Below are 24,513 nucleotides of genomic sequence, written 5' to 3'. Positions count from 1 at the left end.
GAAACCAGGCGGGCTTGTTCCAAAACTTTTCGTCTCAGTGATGCGGACCCGTTGCAGGTCATCAGCTTGTGACTCTCTTATCAGCAGGCCCGCTTGCCCGCGTACCAAACATCGACACAGGGCGCCTACAAACAAGTGTATACTTCTGTCTGCAACACATTCAACTGATTTATTTTATTTCTTTCTGACTATACTATTTCGGATTTGTAGCGATTTTCATCTGATTCTGCAATTAACATACACACTTCAGCATTACAACATTACATCACGCCGCGAAAAACCGTACCGATTGCACTGTTATCGTAGTTTACCTTTTAGACATCAGTTATAGTGCATGTGGCTCGAACAACAAACCGTGCCCAGTTCTTGGAAGAAAGCACAGGTCACACCTGTCTACAAGAAGAGTAGTAGAAGTGACCCACAAAACTACCATCCAAATTCCTTGACATTAAGACAAACTTACAATTACTACTGGGTGGGATTATTTGTGACCGGGAGAATAAGAACTCTTCAGAAAATTTGCACTCTTTATTACCTATTACTTAATAACTTTCTCTTCTATGTAGCATACAACTGAATATAGGAAACATGACACCAGTAAAGACAAGAGACGAGAATGACAGTACACATTTATCCAAACCTTAGGTCCCAGCATTTTTTTCTGTCTAACGTTACTAAAGCTTTACACGGCATGCTTTCCTTTCTGCGAAAGTATCTATTACCTTATTAAAGTTCGTCAAACGTTTTGCTACATGAAAAATCAAAATGTCATGGTCTAATACTGAAAAAGCTGTTAATACTAATAGTAACCAAGACTGGTGTGGTTTCATTAACTCTATTTTGACACTGTCTGTTAGATAAAACGAAATAGGCCTTTCTAATATTGCAGCAGTTGTAACAAACGCCAAATAAGCGAGATTGTTTTGGCTCATATGGTCATTTTTATCTACCTCATATACATAAATAAGATTAGAGAGCCGCGCGGGGTAGCCGGGCGGTCAGGGGCGCCTTGTCACGGTCCGCGCGGCCCCCCTCGTCGGAGGTTCGAGTCCTCCCTTGGGCATGGGTGCGTGTGTTGTCCTTAGCGTAAGTTAAAGTAAGTTAGATTAAGTAGTACGTAAGCTTAGGGACCGATGACCTCAGCAGTTTGGTCCCATAAGACCTTACCACAAATTTAAAAAAAAATTTCAAACATTACATAGTATAATTCATGGAGTACCAATATCAAATCCCCATTAGGCCTATTACAAGCAAAAAGTTTTATTTTAGGAAATAGTTTCACATGCCAATCACTTACCCCAGTTTCTGAAGCATGAGATCGAAAAGTAATAGTAGTACGAAGTTTTTAAATGAATCTGGAATCGTCATATCTTCCTTATAAACTGTATGACGTACCCATTTCTTCTCCTTCCTCGTTAAAAAAAAGATCTCGTCATCACTAATTCTGTAGCTATTCATACCATTGAAACTTCCTGGCAGATTAAAACTGTGTGCCGGACCGAGACTCGAACTCGGGACCTTTGCCTTTCGCGGGCAAATGCTCTACCAACTGAGCTCCCCAAGCACGACTCACGCCCCGTCCTCACAGCTGTACTTCTGACAGTACCTCGTCTCCTACCTACCAAACTTTACAGAATCTCTCCTGCGAACCTTGCAGAACTAGCACTCTTGAAAGAAATTATATTGCGGAGACATGGCTTAGCCGCAGCCTTGGGGATGTTTCCAGAATGAGATTTTCACACTGCACCGGAGTGTGGGCTGATATGAAACTTCATGGCAGATTAAAACTGTGTACCGGACCGAGACTCGAACTCGGGACCGTTGCCTTTCGCGGGCAAGTGCTCTACCAACTGAGCTACCCAAGCACGACTCACGCCCGGCCCTCACAGCTTTACTTCTGCCGGTATCTCGTCTCCTACCTTCCAGACTTTACAGAAGCTCTTCTGCGAACCTTGCAGAACTAGCACTCCTGAAAGAAAGGATATAGCGGAGACATGGCTTAGCCACAGCCTGGGGGATGTTTCCAGAATGAGATTTTCACTCTGCAGCGGAGTGTGGGCTGATATGAAACTTCATGGCAGATTAAAACTGTGTGCCGGACCGAGACTCGAACTCGGGACCGTTGCCTTTCGCGGGCAAGTGCTCTACCAACTGAGCTACCCAAGCACGACTCACGCCCCGTCCCACAGCTACCTAGGTAGGAGACGAGGTACTGGCAGAAGTAAAGCTGTGAGGACGGGGCGTGAGTCGTGCTTGTGTAGCTCAGTTGGTAGAGCACTTGCTCGCGAAAGGCAAAGGTCCCGAGTTCGAGTCTCGGTCCGGCACACAGTTTTAATCTGCCATGAAGTTTCATATCAGCGCACACTCCGCTGCAGAGTGAAAATCTCATTCTGGATTCCTACCATTGTCAAAACTTATTCTCCGATTAACTTCGCTAAACCTGCCAGAATCACCGGTTCAGTTATCCCGCGTTTATTCGCCGGTTGGGAGTTATTACATGCTCTTACAACGCGTTTCCCGCGCTATTTCGAGAACAGAACTGATGCGGCTGCTGACCAGGACGTACAACTGGCTCTTAGTAGTGTCAAAAATTTCTGTTAAAATTTCATTTTCTTGGATACACTAAGAAGATAATATGTAATCTTTCTTACCTGTTAGTCGTTTATTTCCATTCTGGTCGTCTCATCTAAGGAATCACTAATAATTATAACAATGTTTATCATTCGCACACCCAGTCAACCACAGAAACAAACAGCGATTGGCATGCGCCCTTTCGGGTTTATTCGGCTCAGCTCGTATAGCCGCGTCCCCTTTTGCCTGCGGGAAAGCTTTTGATTTCTTTATGCGGCTGAGATTTCCCTGGCAGACACATCACGTACACTATGCACGCATTCAAAAATCAACTTAGAATGTGTTCGGAAATGTTCAGAAAGCAACAGGGATGTATTTCAAAATCTTGTGAACAATCGATAGATCAACGTGTGCTGGGTGCTAGCTAGGTGCTTTGTGAAACAAATTGCCAACCGCGATTTCTTCCTCCTCGGTTTGCACGCTACAAAATTTCTGGAGGGTCTTTTCTTGATGGGATTGGGGAAGGGGGGGGGGGATAAACCTAACAAAACTGAAGAGGATAGCTTATAACAAGCAAAATATCGAAAGAAATCGAGTGTGTTGTACAACACTTTTATGGATCGCTTTCTCAGCTTTCCAATGGAATATAACATGTCATGCTATCTATTAACAGAGAAGAAGAAACACTAAGAATCTGTAGATGCTCGGTCCGTCTCACAGCCAGGAATGTAATAACAAACATGAATCCTGCGACCGTCTGTGAGCCGGCTGTATAAGCCAATAAATTAAGGTTTGTGAGGACAAGATGAGAGAAATTACGTTCCGCAGAGAGGCATTTAAGCAGCCATTCTTCCCGCGCTCCACACGCGGATGGAACAGGAGAAAAAAAAATACTACGTGGTACAACTGAAAATACTATCTACTATGCACCGCTTCATAAGGAATCGAGGAACGTTAGATATGGAGATCAAGTCATAGCGGCACAAGGATAGGAAGGGAAATCCGCCCTTTCATCAAATGAACAATCCCAGGATTCGCGTATATCCATTTAGAGAAACCAAAGGAAACTTAAACGCAGACGGCTGGAGGGCACGTGAATCCCTTCCACCCGGACGCGAATCCTGAATCTTAATCACTGCTCGGTATTTCTCGACAGCGTAACGGTCCAGTTCGAATTATTCTCTGTGATGTATTTACTGTTATGCTGTCAGGCATGATTGCAACTCATTCACAATATTTAGAAGATCTGGAAAGACAAAGATACAAGCTTTACGTTGTTTTTAAAGGCTCTATCAACTAACTGTCGATCTGCTCTCAGATGCGACACGAACTATGGGGGAACATCGAGCGAGTGGGGCGCACACTGGACTCGCTTGCGGAAGGATGGCGGTTCAAGCCCCATCGGTCCATCCAGATTTAGGTTTTCCGTCATTTTCATGAATCGCTTAAGCTAAAGGCCAAATGCTGGGATGGTTCCTTTGAAACGGCACGGCCGATTTCCTTCCTCGCCGTTTGGTAATCCGAGCTTGTGCTCCATGCCTAATGGCATGTCGACCGGACGTTATACTCAAATCTTCCTGCGTTGCCTTTTGTCTGGGAAAAGCATAAGAGGTAGCTCGATGAGGCGGTATATCAATAAAAATTCACCACCGGCGCTAAGGCTACACATCTCTTAAATACAAGCGCGTCGAGGAATAATGTTTTTCGGGAGGTTCTTACGCAAAAAAGGAAAATACAAACAATTTCTAATTAATGACACATGCACTCAAGAAACTGAATAGAGGACTTTATTGTTGCGACACAGTATTCGGTCTGTTACTGGAACGTATTCAGTATGCCGTTTCGCTGCACTTGTGAAAAAGAAAAACACGCAGGTTTTTTTCAGAGAGGACAAGTCAGCAGGACGAATGGCGAACAATATTTTCTAAAGTCCCATGCGCAAGCGGAAAAAGTTACCAGAAAATAAAACAAAAGCAATAGAAGCTACTTATCTACAGTTGCGCTTTCATATCTACTGGGAGACCAAGAGATGGATATACTAAGCAGATTCAGAAGGATGTAGATTGCAGTACGTACTGGGAGATGAAGAAGCTTGCTCAGGATAGGGTAGCATGGAAAGCTGCATCCAATCAGTCTCAGGACTGAAGACTACAACAACAACAAAAACAACTTGATGAAGCGGCATTGGTGAGATACAAGAAGGAATAGACGCTCAGGACTTCACCTAGTTCAATAGGAATCAGATGTTCTATATTAAGTCTCATTAGCTTTTACTGTATGCGACGCAAGATAGCATCATAAATTGGTTGTCAGGCTTTTTTCCTGAAATTAGTTTTGCATAAAAATACGAAAATAATTTTGTGGTAACAGAATGGAGTTTAGTTGCACGCCAAGTAAACAGCATCAGGTACCGGATGGATGATTAAACTTTCCCTATTTAATACGTTATAAGATAGAAACTAATTACCGCACATGTACCAAACTTGGTAGCATTCGTGCCCCGTGTATGGGGTACGTGATTTCCACGCGCCACCGTCCAGTTCCAACTACGGCCACTAGGTGCCGTGATCAGTCATCGTGATTCATAGTCTCACACACCTGACCAGTGCCGATCGGGGTGACCGAGCGGTTCTAGGCGCTACAGTCTGGAACCGCGAAACCGCTACGGTCGCAGATTCGAATCCTGCCTCGGGCATGGATGTATGTGATGTCCTTAGGTTAGTTAGGTTTAAGTAGTTCTAAGTGTGGGGGACTGATGATCTCAGATGTTAAGTCCCATAGTGCTCAGAGCCATTTGAACCATTTTTGAACTTGGCCAGTCGCAGTGTACTTGTTGACGTGTCAACATTGCTTGTACAAAAGGATCAGGGCATTATTGTAGAGGCTCTATTATCAAAACAACAGTAATGCTGCAGCTGCACTTCAAGAATATCGCCGGTGAAAGGATCAAGGAAGGGTCTTCTTTCTCCACCTGCTGTGCGGAGCATGATGACGTTCGAATCAACTGGAGAACTGGGCGTCGCTCCAGGAAGAGGCCGACGACCGGTTGCACCACAGGTGGTTGATCAACTCGCTGTTGCTATGGCAGACAACGCTGCGCGGAAATTCAGTTCTTCAGGAAGTGCGCGTGCTGTGTCACGACAGTTGAACGTCCAGCAGTCCACTGTACGGAAGCTGTTTCTTACCATATTGTACAGCAGCTTGCACAACAGGACGCACAACGTTGTCTTGACTTCGCTCCCCACTTTCTTGCAAGGACTGAAGTTGATGAGGGCTGCCCTGGACCATTCTATGGAAGACGAGTCTCATTTTTCTCTGACGTGTGAGATGAACACACAGAATAGGGATGCCCTGGACCGTTCTATGGAAGACGAGGCTCATGTTTCTCTGACGGGGCAGATGAACACACAGAACTGCCGAGTGTAGGGATCTCCACCTCCAGATGAAGTTCCTCTGTATGGTGAACGTGTCGCCGTGTGGTGTGGCTTCACCGCTACCTTTTTTAACAGGTTGGCGCTCAAGGACCAAAGACGTGCAGTGTGACTGGCCAGCGTTTATGTTGAACGCAACAGTTTTCATGTAAGATGGGGCCCCATCGCACATCGCTTGTGAAGTTCCTCTGAATTATCAGCCTATCGTTTCCAAATTCTTTCGCCAGTATCATTACCTGATCTCACACGCTGTCATTTCTGGTTGTGGGGCTACCTGAAGGACGGGGTTTACCAGGGGAACATTCACACGTGTGCTAATCTGAAGCGCAGCATATCGAGAGAGGTAACCAGGATACCTACGGACATGCTTCGTTCTGCTGTACAGAATGCAATCCTGCGCTTTCAGACTCTTCTGGACACTGATGAGCGCATTATTGAGTCCCTTTTGTAGCAGGAATGGTTCCGGTATGTAATGGTATGATGTACTGTAGCAGCACATTAAAATTGGTTCAATTGAATTGATTCTGCATTATTTCTCTTCCCCTTGTCCTTGACATTAATGCTAACAAGTTTGGTCCTCGTGCGGTGATTAATTTATGTGTTGCAATGTATTAAATAGGGCAGGGCTTCCCAACGTGTGGTCCGCGGATCCCTTAGGGGTCCGCCGGTTCTTTCTAGGGGGTCCGCTGCCACCTTTCACCAAATCGTGTAAAATAATGAGTAAAATTATTGAGTAACAATGTGAAAATCAAATTCATCACCATTTTTTGTGTTTGAAAAACATGTGTACTTTTACTTCAGGTCTTATTCCCAAGCAGCGTCTGCGGTTCCTAAGTGAGAACGCACGCACAGTTTAGTGCCGGAGAATGCGGCTTCTCTGATCGACTGTTTCGCAACAATACGGGGGTCGTTTTCACGGCGCTAGATGCGCTGAAACCTTTTAACGCATGCGCGGAGCGAGCTTTGTCGACCAATCACAGCGCTCGCTGGCACGTATGCAGCCCCAGGCATCATTAAACGTTAAACTTTCTTTGTCAGTGCACTACCTATTTCATAAGTCGATTTCTGACAAGTTTATTACTTCTAACATGGATCGGTGGCGATGTCAGGATCATTCAAGAAGGGTGCAGTTTCTCCATTGCCTTCAGAACAATGGAAGTTTCCAGTTGAAATGAATGAGGGAGGGAGGACGACCGAAGGAAGAACAATCACAAGAAGCTCCACAGCCGCATTTGTTATGTGAAAACGCTGCAAGTACTCCATTGGTTGCAATATCCTGTGGAAGTGGGATAACAAGAAAGCGTAAATACAACGAAAGCTATTTAGAAATGGGCTTTATAGAGACAAAGGAGGGTAAAGCTCAGTGCGTAATTTGTGCGCGAGTCCTTCCGAGCAGTTCAATGGTTCCAGTTAAATTGCGCCGTCATTTTGAAGGTACTCACCCGGATTTCTAGGCTAAAGACATCGATTTCTTCAAAAGGGAGAGTGCTGAACTAGCTGATTCTCAGCATTGCATGAAAACTCATGCAAAAACAATTAAGTGACAAAAACAGGCAAAGCTCATACCATTGCAGAAAATCTCATAATTTGATCGTTAATTTCAAGTTGTTTTCATTCATCTCTAAACCAAAGACTATTGATACTTCGGGCGGAGGGTCATTGGGAATAGGCACTTGCATTAAGAAGCTTTCAGTTCCCATGAGTTTCGCACTGAAATATAAAGTTACTGTGCTCTTGACTGACTAGGGATCCGCCATGAATTTTCGACTGAAGAAGGGGTCCGCCAGCTGGAAAGGTTGGGAAGCCCTGAAATATGGAATGTTTAACTACACTACTGGCCATTAAAATAGCTACACCAAGAAGAAATGCAGATGATAAACGGATATTCATTGGACAAATATATTATACTAGAACTGACATGTGATTACATTTTCACGCAATTTGGGTGCATAGATCCTGAGAAATCAGTACCCAGAACAACCACCTCTGGCTGTAATAATGGCCTTGATACGCCTGGGCATTGAGTCAAACAGAGCTTGGATGACTGCCCATGCAGCTTCAACACGATTCCACAGTTCATCAAGAGTTGTGACTGGCGTATTGTGACGAGCCAGTTGCTCGGCCACCATTGACGAGACGTTTTCAGTTGGTGACAGATCTGGAGAATGTCCTGGCTAGGGCAGCAGTCGAACATTTTCTGTATCCAGAAAGGCCCGTACAGGACTTGCAACATGTGGTCATGCATTATCGTCCTGAAATGTAAGGTTTCGCAGGGATCGAATGAAGGGTAGAGCCACGGATCGCAACACATCTGAAATGTAACGTCACTGTTCAAAGTGCCGTCAATGCGAACAAGAGGTCACCGAGACGTGTAACCAATGGCACCCCATACCATCACGGCGAGTGATACGCCGATATGGCGATGATGAATACACGCTTCCAATGTGCGTTCACCGCGATGTCGCCAAACACGGATGTGACTATTATGATGCTGTAAACAGAACCTGGATTCATCCGAAAAAATGACGTTTTGCCATTCGTGCACCCAGGTTCGTCGCTGAGTACACCATCGCAGCGCTCCTGTCTGTGATGCAGAGTCAAGGTTCACTGCAGCCATGGTCTCCGAGCTGATAGTCCATGCTGCTGCAAACGTCGTCGAACTGTTCGTGCAGATGGTTGTTGTCTTGCAAACGTCCCCATCTCTTGACTCAGGGATCGAGACGTTGCTGCACGATCCGTTACAGCCATGCGGATAAGATGCCTGTCATCTCGACTGCTAGTGATACGAGGCCGTTGGGATCCAGCACGGCGTTCCGAAATAACCCTCCTGAACCCACCGATTCCATATTCTGCTAACAGTCATCGGATCTCGACCAACGCGAGCAGCAATGTTGCGATACGATAAACCGCAATCGCGATAGGCTACAATCCGACCTTTATCAAAGTCGGAAACGTGATGGTACGCATTCCTCCTCCTTACACGAGGCATCACAACAACGTTTTACCTGGCAAAGCCGGTCAACTGCTGTTTGTGTATGAGAAATCGATTGGAAACTTTCCTCATGTCAGCACGTTGTAGGTGACGCCACTGGTGCCAACGTTGTGTGGATGCTCTGAAAAGCTAACCATTTGCATATCACAGCATCTACTTCCTGCCTATTAAATTTCGCGTCTGTAGCACGTCATCTTCGTGGTGTAGCAATTTTAATGGCCAGTAGTGTATAACTACCCGGTATATTAAACCGCTATCCTGTCGAAAATTAAGAGCACGAAGGTACGATTCCAGCGAAATACATCAGCAGCATGATAAGAAGGCGATACCGTCTTTCAGATGGCACACAGGAAGAATCATGCGAAACACTCATTTCAACCGGCTTTCCTTCATTTGCAGTTCATGCTTGCGCTTCTTTAAAATAGCTCCTGTCTGAAAGTCAGAAGAGATTATGCTACTGCAGACGACCTATAAAAAAATATTATGCATCTGCTATAGTTCCTCACTTATTTCGCCAAACTTTCAGTTATACTTTGCTGGTCTTGAAATCCAGAAAAGGTGGCAGAGAAATCTCTCATCCCAACCTGGCTACTGATTCCATAACGAAAAGGTCGCTCTGTGACAGTGTACGTTTAACTGAACTCCTTTACATACGGCTCACAACTTTTTCCGCTAACCTCATGAGATGCATGACGTCTTTCTCTGGTGCTGTTTCACCGCAGGTAAAACATGTTTTCTCGGTGTTCCAAATTTTAAAGGACAGCGTGGGCGTGGCTTGTGTACGCTGTTTAGATTGTCAGCCTGGCTCGAAGGGTCATTACAAGTTCCGCGCGCTAAATAATTTAGCATCTACATCAATATTCTACAAGCCACCAGGCGCCGTGTGCTCGAGGGTATTTATGGCACCACTGACTGATCCCCCCTTCCATGTTCCACTCGCAGAGAGCACATGGAAAGAATGATAGATGGTAAGCTTCGATATTAGTTCAAATTTCTCGAATTTTCTCGTTGGGGCCATTCCGCAATGTATGTGGGAGGAAATAATCAGTTGGCTGCCACTTCCCGGAAAGTATTTTCTCGAAATCTGAATAGGAGATTTCCCTGTAATCCACAGCGCCTCTTGTAGCGTTTGCAACTGGATTTTGTTGATCATCTCTGTAACGCTCTCGCGCCGACTAAACGGCACGTGGCGAAACGTACCATTGAGCCTTCACTTCTTCTGTCCGTCCTACGTGGTAAGGACCCCATATAGATTAACAATAATCGAGAATCGTTCGAACAAGCGCCTTGTAAGCCACCTACTTGGGTTGGTTCAAATGGCTCTGAGCACAATGGGGCTTAACATCTGAGGTCACCAGTCCCCTAGAACTTAGAACTACTTAAACCCAACTAACCTAAGGACATCACACACATCCATGCCCGAGGCAGGCTTCGAACCTGCGACCGTAGCGGTCGCACGGTTCCAGGCTGAAGCGCCTAGAACCGCTCGACCACTGCGGCCGGCACTTCGTTGGGGGTGAGGTACATTTGCTTAACATTCTACCTATGAATCACAGTCTGGCATCCGCTTTTCCTGCTATTTGTCTTAATGTGGCCATTCGGCTTAGGGTCGCTCTGGATAGTTACCCCTCGATATTTTACGGTAGATACCGTTAGAAGCAATTTGTCATCAATACCGTTGTTACGCAGTAGTGGATTTCCTCTATGTATGTGCAGTATGTTACATTTATTTACGTTCAAGATCGAATGCCCGTCCCTGCAGTATTCATCAGTCCTCTGTAGGTAATTTTAAAAATCGATACTGTCTTCTCTCGTCGCAGATTTCTTACAGTCTTAAAGAATTTTCAACGATTTCTAATATATCATTTATACACGGTGGTCCATTGGTAGTGACTGGGCCAAATATCTCACGAAATAAGCGTCAAACGAAAAAACTACAAAGAACGAAACTCGTCTAACTTGAAGGGGGAAACCAGATGTCGCTATGGTTGGATCACTAGATGGCGCTGCCATAGGTCAAACAAACGGATATCAACTGCATTTTTAAAAATATAGGAATCCCCATTTTTATTCCATATTCGTGTAGTACGTAAATAAATATGTATGTTTTAGTTGGACCACTTTTTTCGCTTTGTGGTAGATGGCGCTGTAATAGTCACAAACGTATAAGTACGTGGTATCACGTAACATTCCGCCAGTGCGGGCGGTATTTGCTCCGTGATACATTACTCGTGTTAAAATGGACCGTTTACCAATTGCAGGAAAAGGTCGATATCGTGTTGATGTATGGCTATTGTGATCAAAATACCCAACGAGCGTGTGCTATGTATGCTGCTCGGTATCCTGGACGACATCATCCAAGTGTCCGGACCGTTCGCCGGATAGTTACGTTATTTAAGGAAACAGGAAGTGTTCAGCCACATGTGAAACGTCAACCACGACCTGCAACAAATGATGATGCCCAAGTAGGTGTTTTAGCTGCTGTCGCGGCTAATCCGCACATCAGTAGCGGACAAATTGAGCGAGAATCGGGAATCTCTAAAACGTCGGTGTTGAGAATTCTACATCAACATCGATTGCACCCGTACCATATTTCTATTCATCAGGAATTGAATGGCGAATACTTTGAACGTCGTGTACAGTACTGCCACTGGGCACAAGAGAAATTACGGGACGATGATAGATTTTTTTTTTGCACGCGTTCTATTTAGCAACGAAGCGTCATTCACCAACAGTGGTAACGTAAACCGGCATAATATGCACTATTGAGCAACGGAAAATACACGATGTCTGCGACAAGTGGAACATCAGCGACCTTGGCGAGTTAATGTATGGTGCGAAATTATGGGAGGAAGGATAATTGGCCCCCATTTTATCGATGGGAATCTAAATGGTGCAATGGCAATATATGCTGATTTCCTACGTAATGATCTACCGATGTTACTACAAGATGTTTCACTGCATGACAGAATGGCGATGTACTTCCAACATGATGGATGTCCGGCACATGCCAGCCCCGTGTGGCTATGCGGTTCTAGGCGCTTCAGTCCGGAACCGTGCGACTGCTACGGTCGCAGGTTCGAATCCTGCCTCGGGCATGGATGTGTGCGATGTCCTTAGGTTAGTTAGGTTTAAGTAGTTCTAAGTTTTAGGGGAGTGATGACCTCCGGTGTTGTCGCATAGTGCTCATTTTGTCCGGCACATAGCGCGCGTGCGGTTGAAGTGGTATTGAATTGCATATTTCATGAGAGGTGGATTGGCCGTCGAAGTACCATATCATGGCCCGCACGTTCACCGGACCTGACGTCCCCGGATTTCTTTCTGTGGGGAAAGTTGAAGGATATTTGCTATCGTGATCCACCGAGAACACCTGACAATATGCATGAGCGCATTGTCAATGCATGTGCGAACATTACGGAAGGCGAACTAATGTTGAGAGGAATGTTGTTACTCGTATTGCCAAATGCTTTGAGGTTGACGGACATCATTTTGAGCATTTATTGCATTAATGTGCTATTTACAGGTAATCACGCTGTAACAGCATGCGTTCTCAGAAATGATAAGTTTACAAAGGTACATGTATCACATTGGAACAACCGAAATAAAATGCGCGAAACGTACCTACGTTCTGTATTTTAATTTCAAGAACCTATCTGTTACCAACTGTTGGACTAAAATTGTGAGCTATATGTTTGTGACTATTACAGCGCCATCACAAAGCGAAAAAAATGGTCCAACTAAAACATTCATATTTCTTTACGAACTACACGAATATGTAATAAAAATGGGGGTTCCTATTTTTAAAAAACGCAGTTTATATCCGTTTGACCTAAGGCAGCGACATCTAGCGGTCAAACCTTAGCGCCATCTGGTTTCTCCCTTCAAGCTAGACAAGTTTCGTTCCTTGTAATTTTTTCGTTTGAGGCTTATTTCGTGAGGTATTGGTCCGTTCACGATCAACGGACCACCCTGTGTACATATTAAGGAGTAACAGTCTTATCACACTTCCTTGGAAAACGAAGGCAATTACACACTTCAATTTTGTTCCGTTCTCAGTCACATGTTGAACTCTACCTGAAGGGGAGTAGTGAACCTAGTTGCAAATCATGTCCTGTACTCGGCATGCTCGTATTTTTACACTAAACGGCAATGCGGGACGGTGTAAAATGCATTGCTGCATTCCACGGCATCAACCTAAGCGCCGTCGCCTACCGCGCTATGGATTTCATGGAGGAACAGAGCAAGCCGAATTTTGTAAACCTCTGCTAGCGTAATCCATGTTTGTTTTGATAGAAGAGGTTTTTGTTCTCCAAAAACGTCATAATACTTGAGCATAAAATATGTTCCTTAATTCTACAACAGACCGATGGCAACGGTATAATCCTATGTCTTTGCTGTAACGAAGGATTTCTAATCTGTCTATTTCGATTTTTATCTTTTATTTCCGATAAGTATCGGAAATAAAACCCAAAAACGGAAATAAGGACTGTCGACGGACATTTTTTCATAAAAATGTCTCTTTTACTCCATCTGCTTCGTTTCTTTCACCTCTGTGCTATACTCCTCGCACGACGCGTCCCATAAACATCTGCAACCTTTAAGACTGGTCCACGCTCCCCGTTTTGTCGTTAGACCTGCATGATGGTGCCAGATTTGTCAAATAAAACGATACGTGTGGACGGAAGTCTGACGGTCTTATATGAACTGAATGAAGTCTGAAAGACTGATGGGCTGAGCTTCGTACACGTGGAAGACTACCGACAAGTCTCTGCACTTAGACGCACGTCAGTCTTATCGCACAAACCTAGCTCCGCTGCCAGTCTACTACGTGTCAACGATAAGGCCGAAAGAAATGTACCACTGGAACTCCTGAACACATATAATTGGCATCACCAACCACGAAAGTGCGATATAAATTTACCAATAGATTTGTTTCACCATAAGGGAAAGTCGAATGGCAGTACAGACGTCTTTAAATTTTGGAATACTGTTATCGAATACTTGATTGTACATTAGACAAGAGGTATAGCTTCATGGGCTTCCGGCATGATGCGGCTCAAAGCTACTTTCGATATTATAGTTGTAAATTCCAGGTGCTTGTAGTTCCTGCCAGTCGCTAAAAACCTAAGCGTTGTTGTGGATCTCTCGTGCGAGCTGATGGACGCCCTCATGACACTGTCTTCCTTTTCAGTTTCTGGGGTTACAAGCGCTAACTGTTCCGGCGTAAGCCGGCCGCTGTGGCTGAGCGTTCTAGGGGGTTCAGTCCGGAACCGTGCTGCTGCTACGGTCGCAGGTTCGAATCCTGCCTCGGGCATGGATGTGCGAGATGTCCTTAGGTTAGTTAGGTTTAAGTAGTTCTAAGTTCTAGGGGACTCATGACCTCAGATGTTAAGTCCCATAGTGCTTAGACCCATCTGAACCATTTCTTTGTCCCGGCGGAACGACACGCGCCAAGCGCCGTCACTAAGATTAAGAACGTAACAGCAGGAAAGGCTGTGAGACGACGTCAGCCAACAGTACGCTGACTATGACGACACCACGACACGAGTGGTCCCTATACGAAGAGAACATAACCGCCGGTCCAGCTAACCTCGGCCGCACTAGAAGGCGAGCCGCGATCCAAACGATTTAGACGTGACTTGCGATCTGTATTAATTGCTTGCATGGGAATTGTACGCATCGAAGGACATCGATTATTTGCTTGTCGCCAATTGCTTGCGACTCCTCTTTGTAAAAAGGCAAAGTTAAGTATTGTCAATTCAAATGGCTCTAATGAGGGAACCTCCCCATGGCATCCACCTCAGATTTAGTTATAAATTGGCACAGTGGATAGGCCTTGAAATACTGAACAAAGATCAGTCGAGAAAACAGGAAGAAGTTGTGAGGAACTATGAGAAAAATAAGCAAAATATACAAACTGAGTAGTCCATGTGTAAGATAGGCAACATCAAGGGCAATCTTAGCATAGGAGCGCTGTAGTCCCATGGTTAGCGTGAGGAGCGGCGGAGCGAGAGGTCATTGGTTCAAGTCTTACCTCGAGTGGAAAGTTTAATTTATTTGATTTTATTTATAATTATCACATCCACAAGAAAACCTAAATCGGGCAAGGTAGAAGACTCTTTTTACCCATTCGCCAAGTGTACAAGTTACGTGGGTCGACAACATATTCCTGCCATGTGACGCACATGTCGTCACCAGTGTCGTATAGAATACATCAGACATGTTTTCCTGTGGAGGAATCGGTTGACCTATGACCTTGCAATCAAATGTTTTCGGTTCCCATTGAGGAGGCACTTCCTTTCGTCTATTAATCGCACGGTTTTGCGATGCGGTCACAAAACACAGACACTAAACTTATTACAGCGAACAGACACGTCAATAAACGAACGGACAGATCATAACTTTGCGAAAATAAAGAAAGTAAACTTTACACTCGAGGGAAGACTTGAACCAAGGGTCTCTCGATCCGCAGCTCCTCACGCTAACCACGGGACCACGGCGCTCCTGAGCTCAGACTATCCTTGGTGTTGCTTATCTTGCACATGGACTGCTCAGTTTGTATATTTTGCTTATTTTTTTCATAGTTCCACACAACTTTTTACTGCTTTATCGATTGATAGTGTTCAGTTTTTCGAGGCCTATCCACTGTGACAACTTATAACTAAATCTGAGGGGGGTGCAATGGGGAGGTTTCCTTGTAAGCACTATGGGATTTAACATCTGAGATTATCAGTCCCCTAGACGTAGAACTACTTAAACCTAAACCAATGGACATCGCACACATCAATGCCCGAGGCAGGATTCGAACCTGCGACCATAGCAGCAGCGCGGTTCTGAAGTGAGCGCCTAGAACCGCTCGGCCACAGGGGCCGGCATTGTGAATTCAATTTACTATAATAAATTCCGTTAATATGATTTGCTTGATTTGTTTTCTAGCTATCCGAGAAAACAGCTTCCTAGGCACCCTATATTACGCGAGTGGGCAGGATCCCACAGTAACGGTTTACAGTATGTTTCTGTGTCCATACGTAAGTAATTGCGCTTTCTCGTTACTGCCGTAGTTCTCGGAGAAAATTCGCGTGGGAGAATGTCCCTTTCTTCAATAACGAACCTCAGGACCATCGTGAATGAAGCACAGACTTTCTCTTCTTGTTCAGTTTAAGAACACACAGTGCAGCTGTCGTCTCTAGCAGTGTTTCCTCCATGATGATTTCGGAACGACTGACGACAAAACGTTACGTCTAGAGCAGGCTATAAATGTCTCCAGTCATGTATTTTAAAATGGCATTTCATCCTGCGCGCATTGACATAAGACGAACTTTGATCAGGCGATTGGCACGAAGGCGCTACCCACAGCTCAATTTGTTGGGTAAGGTGTGGTCAGAGGTCGGGTGGAGTTGGTGGGTGGACTGTTGAGTGGGCCTACCCGACCGACATACCAACAACGGAAGTTGGTCGGTCGGCTGTCCAAAGCACCTTCAGACGTCCGTTTGTCGGTCGGTTGGCGCGTGTGTAGAGGGCCAAACACGTTTGCATCGCGTAGATATTGTTGGGTACTGTGGAGTTCCTCCCCCCATGAACCATGGACCTTGCCGTTGGTGGGGAGGCTTGCGTGCCTCAGCGATACAGATGGCCGTACCGTAGGTGCAACCACAACGGAGGGGTATCTGTTGAGAGGCCAGACAAACGTGTGGTTCCTGAAGAGGGGCAGCAGCCTTTTCAGTAGTTGCAGGGGCAACAGTCTGGATGATTGACTGATCTGGCCTTGCAATATTAACCAAAACGGCCTTGCTGTGCTGGTACTGCGAACGGCTGAAAGCAAGGGGAAACTACAGCCGTAATTTTTCCCGAGGACATGCAGCTTTACTGTATGATTAAATGATGATGGCATCCTCTTGGGTAAAATATTCCGGAGGTAAAATAGTCCCCCATTCGGATCTCCGGGCGGGGACTACTCAGGAGGATGTCGTTATCAGGAGAAAGAAAACTGGCGTTCTACGGATCGGAGCGTGGAATGTCAGATCCCTTAATCGGGCAGGTAGGTTAGAAAATTTAAAAAGGGAAATGGATAGGTTAAAGTTAGATATAGTGGGAATTGGTGAAGTTCGGTGGCAGGAGGAACAAGACTTCTGGTCAGGTGACTACAGGGTTATAAACACAAAATCAAATAGGGGTAATGCAGGAGTAGGTTTAATAATGAATAGGAAAATAGGAATGCGGGTAAGCTACTACAAACGGCATAGTGAACGCATTATTGTGGCCAAGATAGATACGAAGCCCACACCTACTACAATAGTACAAGTTTATATGCCAACTAGCTCTGCAGATGATGAAGAAATTGAAGAAATGTACGATGAAATAAAAGAAATTATTCAGATAGTGAAGGGAGACGAAAATTTAATAGTAATGGGTGACTGGAATTCGAGTGTAGGAAAAGGGAGAGAAGGAAACATAGTAGGTGAATATGGATTGGGGCTAAGAAATGAAAGAGGAAGCCGCCTAGTAGAATTTTGCACGGAGCACAACTTAATCATAGCTAACACTTGGTTTAAGAATCATGAAAGAAGGTTGTATACGTGGAAGAACCCTGGAGATACTAAAAGGTATCAGATAGATTATATAATGGTAAGACAGAGATTTAGGAACCAGGTTTTAAGTTGTAAGACATTTCCAGGGGCAGATGTGGACTCTGACCACAATCTATTGGTTATGACCTGTAGATTAAAACTGAAGAAACTGCAAAAATGTGGGAAATTAAGGAGATGGGACCTGGATAAACTGAAAGAACCAGAGGTTGTACAGAGTTTCAGAGAGAGCATAAGGGAACAATTGACAGGAATAGGGGAAAGAAATACAGTAGAAGAAGAATGGCTAGCTTTGAGGGATGAAGTAGTGAAGGCAGCAGAGGATAAAGTAGGTACAAAGACGAGGGCTGCTAGAAATCCTTGGGTAACAGAAGAAATATTGAATTTAATTGATGAAAGGAGAAAATATAAAAATGCAGTAAATGAAGCAGGCAAAAAGGAATACAAACGTCTGAAAAATGAGATCGACAGGAAGTGCAAAATGGCTAAACAGGGATGGCTAGAGGACAAATGTAAGGATGTAGAAGCTTATCTCACTAGGGGTAAGATAGATACTGCCTACAGGAAAATTAAAGAGACCTTTGGAGAGAAGAGAACCACGTGTATGAATATCAAGAGCTCAGATGGCAGCCCAGTTCTAAGCAAAGAAGGGAAGGCAGAAAGGTGGAAGGAGTATATAGAAGGTTTATACAAGGGCGATGTACTTGAGGACAATATTATGGAAATAGAAGAGGATGTAGATGAAGACGAAATGGGAGATACGATACTGCGTGAAGAGTTTGACAGAGCACTGAAAGACCTGAGTCGAAACAAGGCCCCCGGAGTAGACAACATTCCATTAGAACTACTGACGGCCTTGGGAGAGCCAGTCATGACAAAACTCTACCAGCTGGTGAGCAAGATGTATGAGACAGGCGAAATACCCTCAGACTTCAAGAAGAATATAATAATTCCAATCCCAAAGAAAGCAGGTGCTGACAGATGTGAAAATTACCGAACTATCAGTTTAATAAGCCACGGCTGCAAAATACTAACGCGAATTCTTTACAGACGAATGGAAAAACTGGTAGATGCAGACCTCGGGGAGGATCAGTTTGGATTCCGTCGAAATGTTGGAACACGTGAGGCAATACTGACCTTACGACTTATCTTAGAAGAAAGATTAAGAAAAGGCAAACCTACGTTTCTAGCATTTGTAGACTTAGAGAAAGCTTTTGACAATGTTGACTGGAATACTCTTTTTCAAATTCTAAAGGTGGCAGGGGTAAAATACAGGAAGCGAAAGGCTATTTATAATTTCTACAGAAACCAGATGGCAGTAATAAGAGTCGAGGGGCATGAAAGGGAAGCAGTGGTTGGGAAAGGAGTGAGACAGGGTTGTAGCCTCTCCCCGATGTTATTCAATCTGTATATTGAGCAAGCAGTAAAGGAAACAAAAGAAAAATTTGGAGTAGGTATTAAAATTCATGGAGACGAAGTAAAAACTTTGAGGTTCGCCGATGACATTGTAATTCTGTCAGAGACGGCAAAGGACTTGGAAGAGCAGTTGAACGGAATGGACAGTGTCTTGAAAGGAGGATATAAGATGAACATTAACAAAAGCAAAACGAGGATAATGGAATGTAGTCAAATTAAATCGGGTGATGCTGAGGGAATTAGATTAGGAAATGAGACACTTAAAGTAGTAAAGGAGTTTTGCTATTTAGGAAGTAAAATAACTGATGATGGTCGAAGTAGAGAGGATATAAAATGTAGACTGGCAATGGCAAGGAAAGCGTTTCTGAAGAAGAGAAATTTGTTAACATCGAATATAGATTTATGTATCAGGAAGTCGTTTCTGAAAGTATTTGTTTGGAGTGTAGCCATGTATGGAAGTGAAACATGGACGATAACTAGTTTGGACAAGAAGAGAATAGAAGCTTTCGAAATGTGGTGCTACAGAAGAATACTGAAGATAAGGTGGATAGATCACGTATCTAATGAGGAGGTATTGAATAGGATTGGGGAGAAGAGAAGTTTGTGGCACAACTTGACTAGAAGAAGGGATCGGTTGGTAGGACATGTTTTGAGGCATCAAGGGATCACAAATTTAGCATTGGAGGGCAGCGTGGAGGGTAAAAATCGTAGAGGGAGACCGAGAGATGAGTACACTAAGCAGATTCAGAAGGATGTAGGTTGCAGTAGGTACTGGGAGATGAAGCAGCTTGCGCAGGATAGAGTAGCATGGAGAGCTGCATCAAACCAGTCTCAGGACTGAAGACAACAACAACAACAACAACACTGTGGAGTTCGATGCAGTCGTCTCACTTGCCACCTGGAAGTAAAGACACAGTTCTGTGGAATTCTACCCGGGGAACCTAGGGGCCATAATTCGTAGTTAGCGGCCGACAGTTGGTGTTGACCATAGGTGACTGCTACGAGGCTCAAGATAGCTGCAGACTGTTTGCAAATAAGACAGTTCGGCAGGCAGGCAGGCAGCTTCCCGTCATGACAGTCCTGGTCGCCACAAAGTGACAATACGTGCAAGGTCCAAGCTTTGAATTACCCTTCCAGGCATGTTAATAGATCGACCAGCGTACTCAAGCCGCAGTATCTCGTTCACGCCCTGGGACACAGCAAGCTGTACCGATTCACACTGAGAAAGCAGATTTACTTTTCCCTGAACTCCACAGGTAACCCTATATACTGATTTGTTGTAGTGAAATGTGTCCTGAAAAAGATTTATAAAAACGCGCAAAGTATGTAGTTCATGTACGTGGTGCAAAACTTTCTCTGGGCGGTTTCTTTTGCCTGGTGTGCCATCCAACAGCATTTGTGCAGTTTGGAAAATATGGTGAGTATTACAATACTTTAGTTGGTCCAGTCTTAGAGTACTGTCCGTCTGTATGGATCCTTACCAGTTGGGTCTGATTCAAGAGATTGAGAAGGTCCAAAGAAGAGCGGCAAGATTCGTGACTGGTACATTTAGCCATCACGAGAGCGTTACAAAGCTCATAGAAAGTTTGAAGTGGGACACACTTGCATATAGACGGCGCGCTAAACGGAAGGGGCTGCTCACTGCTCACTAAATTCCGAATTGCGATCTTCGCCGAGGATGACCACCAAGTTTCAAATCGCGCGATGATCACTATGCAAAGATAAGGGAAATTAGATCTCATACTAAGGCGTTCAGACAGTCGTTTTTACCTCGCGGAATCCGCGAGTGGATCAGAGGGCGGGGGGGGGGATATGACTTTGGCGCGAATTGTTCCCTCTGCCACACACCGCTTGGTGGCTAGCGGAGTATATATGTAGATGTAGATTATTGGTAGATTGAGCTTCCAACAGTTCCGTCAGTTGTGCTCGGATAGCTCAGATGGTAAAGCGCTTCCCCTGTTTTGCAAGTTCCCTTAACACAGAACATGTGCGCCGCAATTCATATGGGTGCCGAGAAGAAACAGCAGCTCCATATCCTCAGTCTCTCCGGTTCGTAAAGCGACTAAGAATGCCTTTCATAGGTACGAAAACAGCAGTTTGAAATGGACACCGATACGCAAAAACTAAGTAACATATGATTAGTCTACATGCAAATTAACACAAAACTGAGTTTCAACAGCAATCAAAGTTGCTATGCAGAAATTTTTTTGAAGATGAATAATATGCACCCTAGGCGGCTTCCTCCACTAGCGAAGACCTCTGCACCTGAATAATGCCAGCTGGGAGTTCTAGAGGCCTCTATTACCTGGGATCGTCCAGTGCGTGGCAATATTGTTCGAATCTGTAGCAAAATTGTGATTTATACTAAATCGGTGATCAAAATATACATTTCACTTTTTCATTGAACTGTGCTTCGTGAAATAGTACAGGAATCTTAGTCTGCTCTACTACCATATGTTGGAAGCTGTGCTTGAGTATCAAATTATGGAAACACATGTTATTGTAAACTTTGGTCTTTGGAAGTTACCGTTGACTCCTGCAAATGTCTCAAGAATGTATGTTGCTCGGAATTCGCTTTCAGTAGTAGCTGCAGGGGTACCATATGGACAGTGGTACTTTGAAAGGACAAAGTCGTACAATGGAGACTTCGTCTATATGACCTGACTAAACACAATAATGGGCTGTTTGTCGGCGTCTAGAAACCGAGGACGGCAGTTACTATCGTTAAGGGAAGGAAGATACACAGTTCAGCCTCCTTTCAGCATCATGTTTATCATAGTGGAGTACAACCTCTCCTGCTGAAGGATAGGGCGGGAAAACGGTTTGGTCCTGTTTAAAGGAACCATCCCGCCGTTCACCCATACTGATATCGAGAGAGAACGAAAACTAATCTGAATGGCCGAAGAGAGGTATGAAATAAGCGCATCTGCCTTAACCACTGGCCACCTAGTTCGGTATCTGATACATCTGGAGTTGGGAGAAAACATTTTGATCTAACTCTTCAACAGCTACATCTACATCTGTGCGTACTTCTGCGTCAAACGTGAACATCGCACCCGAAGAAGTTTTCTACACTCACAAAGCGATAGCAACTACCAGACTGAAGACGACAAATGAGTTAACGGCGAGTTGGTGGTTGGGAACATTTAGCGGCCGAACATAAGTTGTGCCACGAGAAAAGGTCTGTTAAATAAACTTCGTTTATACTCCGCGGACCGATGAATTAACTGGTTTGAACTGTTTGTTCACGCTCACATTCAGACATCTAGCTGAATGTTAGACAGACTCTCTATGCCGACAGCAGAAGTCTGTTGCAATTATGTCATTAGTGAAAGGCTTCCAGTTCCGCGCGCAGAGATAGGAGCGTTGTCAGCAAGCACACCACTGTAAACTTCCTACGGTCTTTGCAGTCTAATCCTGCAACGAGACGAGTGGTTCTTGGAAGTGGCAGATTTCGAAAATTCCAGCTAACAATTTCTCAACTTTGAAAGCGGAGTAACAACATGAGTCTCAAACGCCAATGCTCCACACTTGAATCTTTAATGTCAACACGTACGAAATAACAGCAAAGATGATCTGCATGAGTTCCGCAAGCGCAGTGACGAATGTATGATTTAGTTCCAGTCATTTGCTGTATCGCTTCAAAAACACAAGGGCGAGTGAACTGAAATGTTACCCTCGTTATGGCGACATATGGTAAGCGTTCCTGGTATTCTGCATTTTAACAATTAGCTGCACTGAGTTCCTGAATACCGGAAAGAGCACTCAAGCGAATAGACTCTCCCACTTCGCCTCTTAACACCTGGCAGGTGGGAAACAGCTGTCAACGGACTTCCCCCACCACAAGCACTGTAGTGTACACTTACCGTTTTCGGCGAGACGTTCGGCATTAGGAGAGGATACTTCTCGACTTTATAGCCGGCAGCATGTCTGGTGGTAAGAACGCCAAGTAGGTAGGCCACAAGGACCAGAGGCAGCCCTCGTTTCGACATGTTGCGCTCGTCTTCACAGCGCCTACACCCGGTCTCCCACTTCACAGCTTCGCATTGAGCGGCCGACTGAAGAAACGACGCTGGCGGCATCACCGCGGCCACTTGCCCGTCCTGCCATCTAGCGGATTTCGTTTGCACCAGCGCAAACGGCAGCGAGCGGCGCGCACGAAGATGTATTGATTGCACCTGACGCTGATGACAACCGCTGTAATAATGACGGTATTATTAAATGCGGCCCACCGTAACACCTGGCGATGACGATCGAATCTATCACATGTGTCTGCTGAACGACGTTTTATTACAGCGTGTTACCTAAGGCAGTTTTCAGGCGACAGATATCAGCCTGAAACTTCGCCGTAACACAGTTTCTCAACCTTTTAGTATTCGCGACCCAATTTTCGTCACAATTTTCTTTCTCCTCTCCTCCCCGGCACCCATCCTCCCGAAGCTTTTTCTGATACGATAGCAGTAAGGTCCACTACATTGACAAAACCAGAATTGATGGCTCTCTATAGGTCTGTCTTACAGATAGCTCGCGAAAATACTCCGAAGTTCTCTGAAAGGTTTAGGTGTTCGTTTTTCCCGCGCGCTGTTCGGGAGTGGAATGGTAGGGAGATAGTATGATTGTGGTTCTACGAGCCCTCTGCCAAGCACTTAAATGTGAATTGCAGAGTAATCATGTAGATGTAGATGTACTGCCGAAGTAGTAGTTTTCATGGAGTTCATGGCAAATGAGGAAATCAAAATACAATTTAGTAATAAATCGCTCCTTGAATTTTGGGCAGGTGGATTGATGAATTTTCTGCACTGGAAACAAGAATATTACGTATGCTACCCTACCTTCGTGAAACCGCATTTTGTGTGTTGGCTGTTTTCACTCCTTGGCCACTTCAATACCGTCTCTGGAATACTGTCCACTCTCGACGATCCACACATCACTGTAATACGTCGCTATAGCAACCCTCGCCCCCCCCCCTCTCCAGTCCCTCCTTTCTGAACGTGGGGCAATAAAAGTTACTCTCTGCAGAACCTTGCTGCTGCTTCCCCTTCCCGGCCATAAAATCTTCTCCTGGAAACCTGGTGCGCATGGAATCTCTGGAAACGCAGGATAAAATCGACGTCCAGCTCGGGAGAACGCTCACCTGTGAAGTCTGGTCAGTGATCGAGGTCTCACGTTATGCGTAGCCACTCCGACGATCGGTGCCAGTGGTCTTCGTAGCTGTCCACATGGTTGCTGTTGACTGATGTGTAGGGGCGCCGAGGTTCAACTTCACTCCCTGCCCGCATCCTCGTCTCTACCAGCGCCTAAACAGCGTGATCAACTGGCTTCTCGTCCTCCTCCTCTTGATGCGTATGTGAATTACCTTTTTCATCGTTTTCAAAAACTATCGCACTATCGGGTGTCAACGCCTTTCCACCACGTTCAGTGCCTGCAGTTGAGTGTGCCGTCGTCTTCTTGTGTCACGTACGCTGGCTGTAGCCTCTCTAAAGATACTGTCTTGTTGGGAAGCACTTCCTGTCCGTCG

General features: G+C 45.0%; 1 protein-coding gene across 1 annotated transcript in view; it reads right to left on the bottom strand.

The window, feature by feature from the left end:
- LOC126272234 (peptidylglycine alpha-hydroxylating monooxygenase) overlaps positions 1–23,475 on the bottom strand; it is a 207,806-nt gene extending 184,331 nt beyond the window's left edge. The window contains exon 1 of the mRNA XM_049974936.1: positions 22,862–23,475. Within this exon, the coding sequence (XP_049830893.1) occupies positions 22,862–23,077 (216 nt within the window). The 5' untranslated portion in view covers positions 23,078–23,475. The remainder of the gene's footprint in view (positions 1–22,861) is intronic.
- Positions 23,476–24,513: the final 1,038 nt, after the last annotated feature.

Source organism: Schistocerca gregaria, chromosome 5 (assembly GCF_023897955.1).
Source record: "Schistocerca gregaria isolate iqSchGreg1 chromosome 5, iqSchGreg1.2, whole genome shotgun sequence".
In the NCBI taxonomy this organism is placed as follows: Eukaryota; Metazoa; Arthropoda; class Insecta; order Orthoptera; family Acrididae; genus Schistocerca; species Schistocerca gregaria.
The sequence above is the reverse complement of the archived record's forward strand: the minus strand, read 5'-3'. Positions and strand labels throughout refer to the sequence as shown.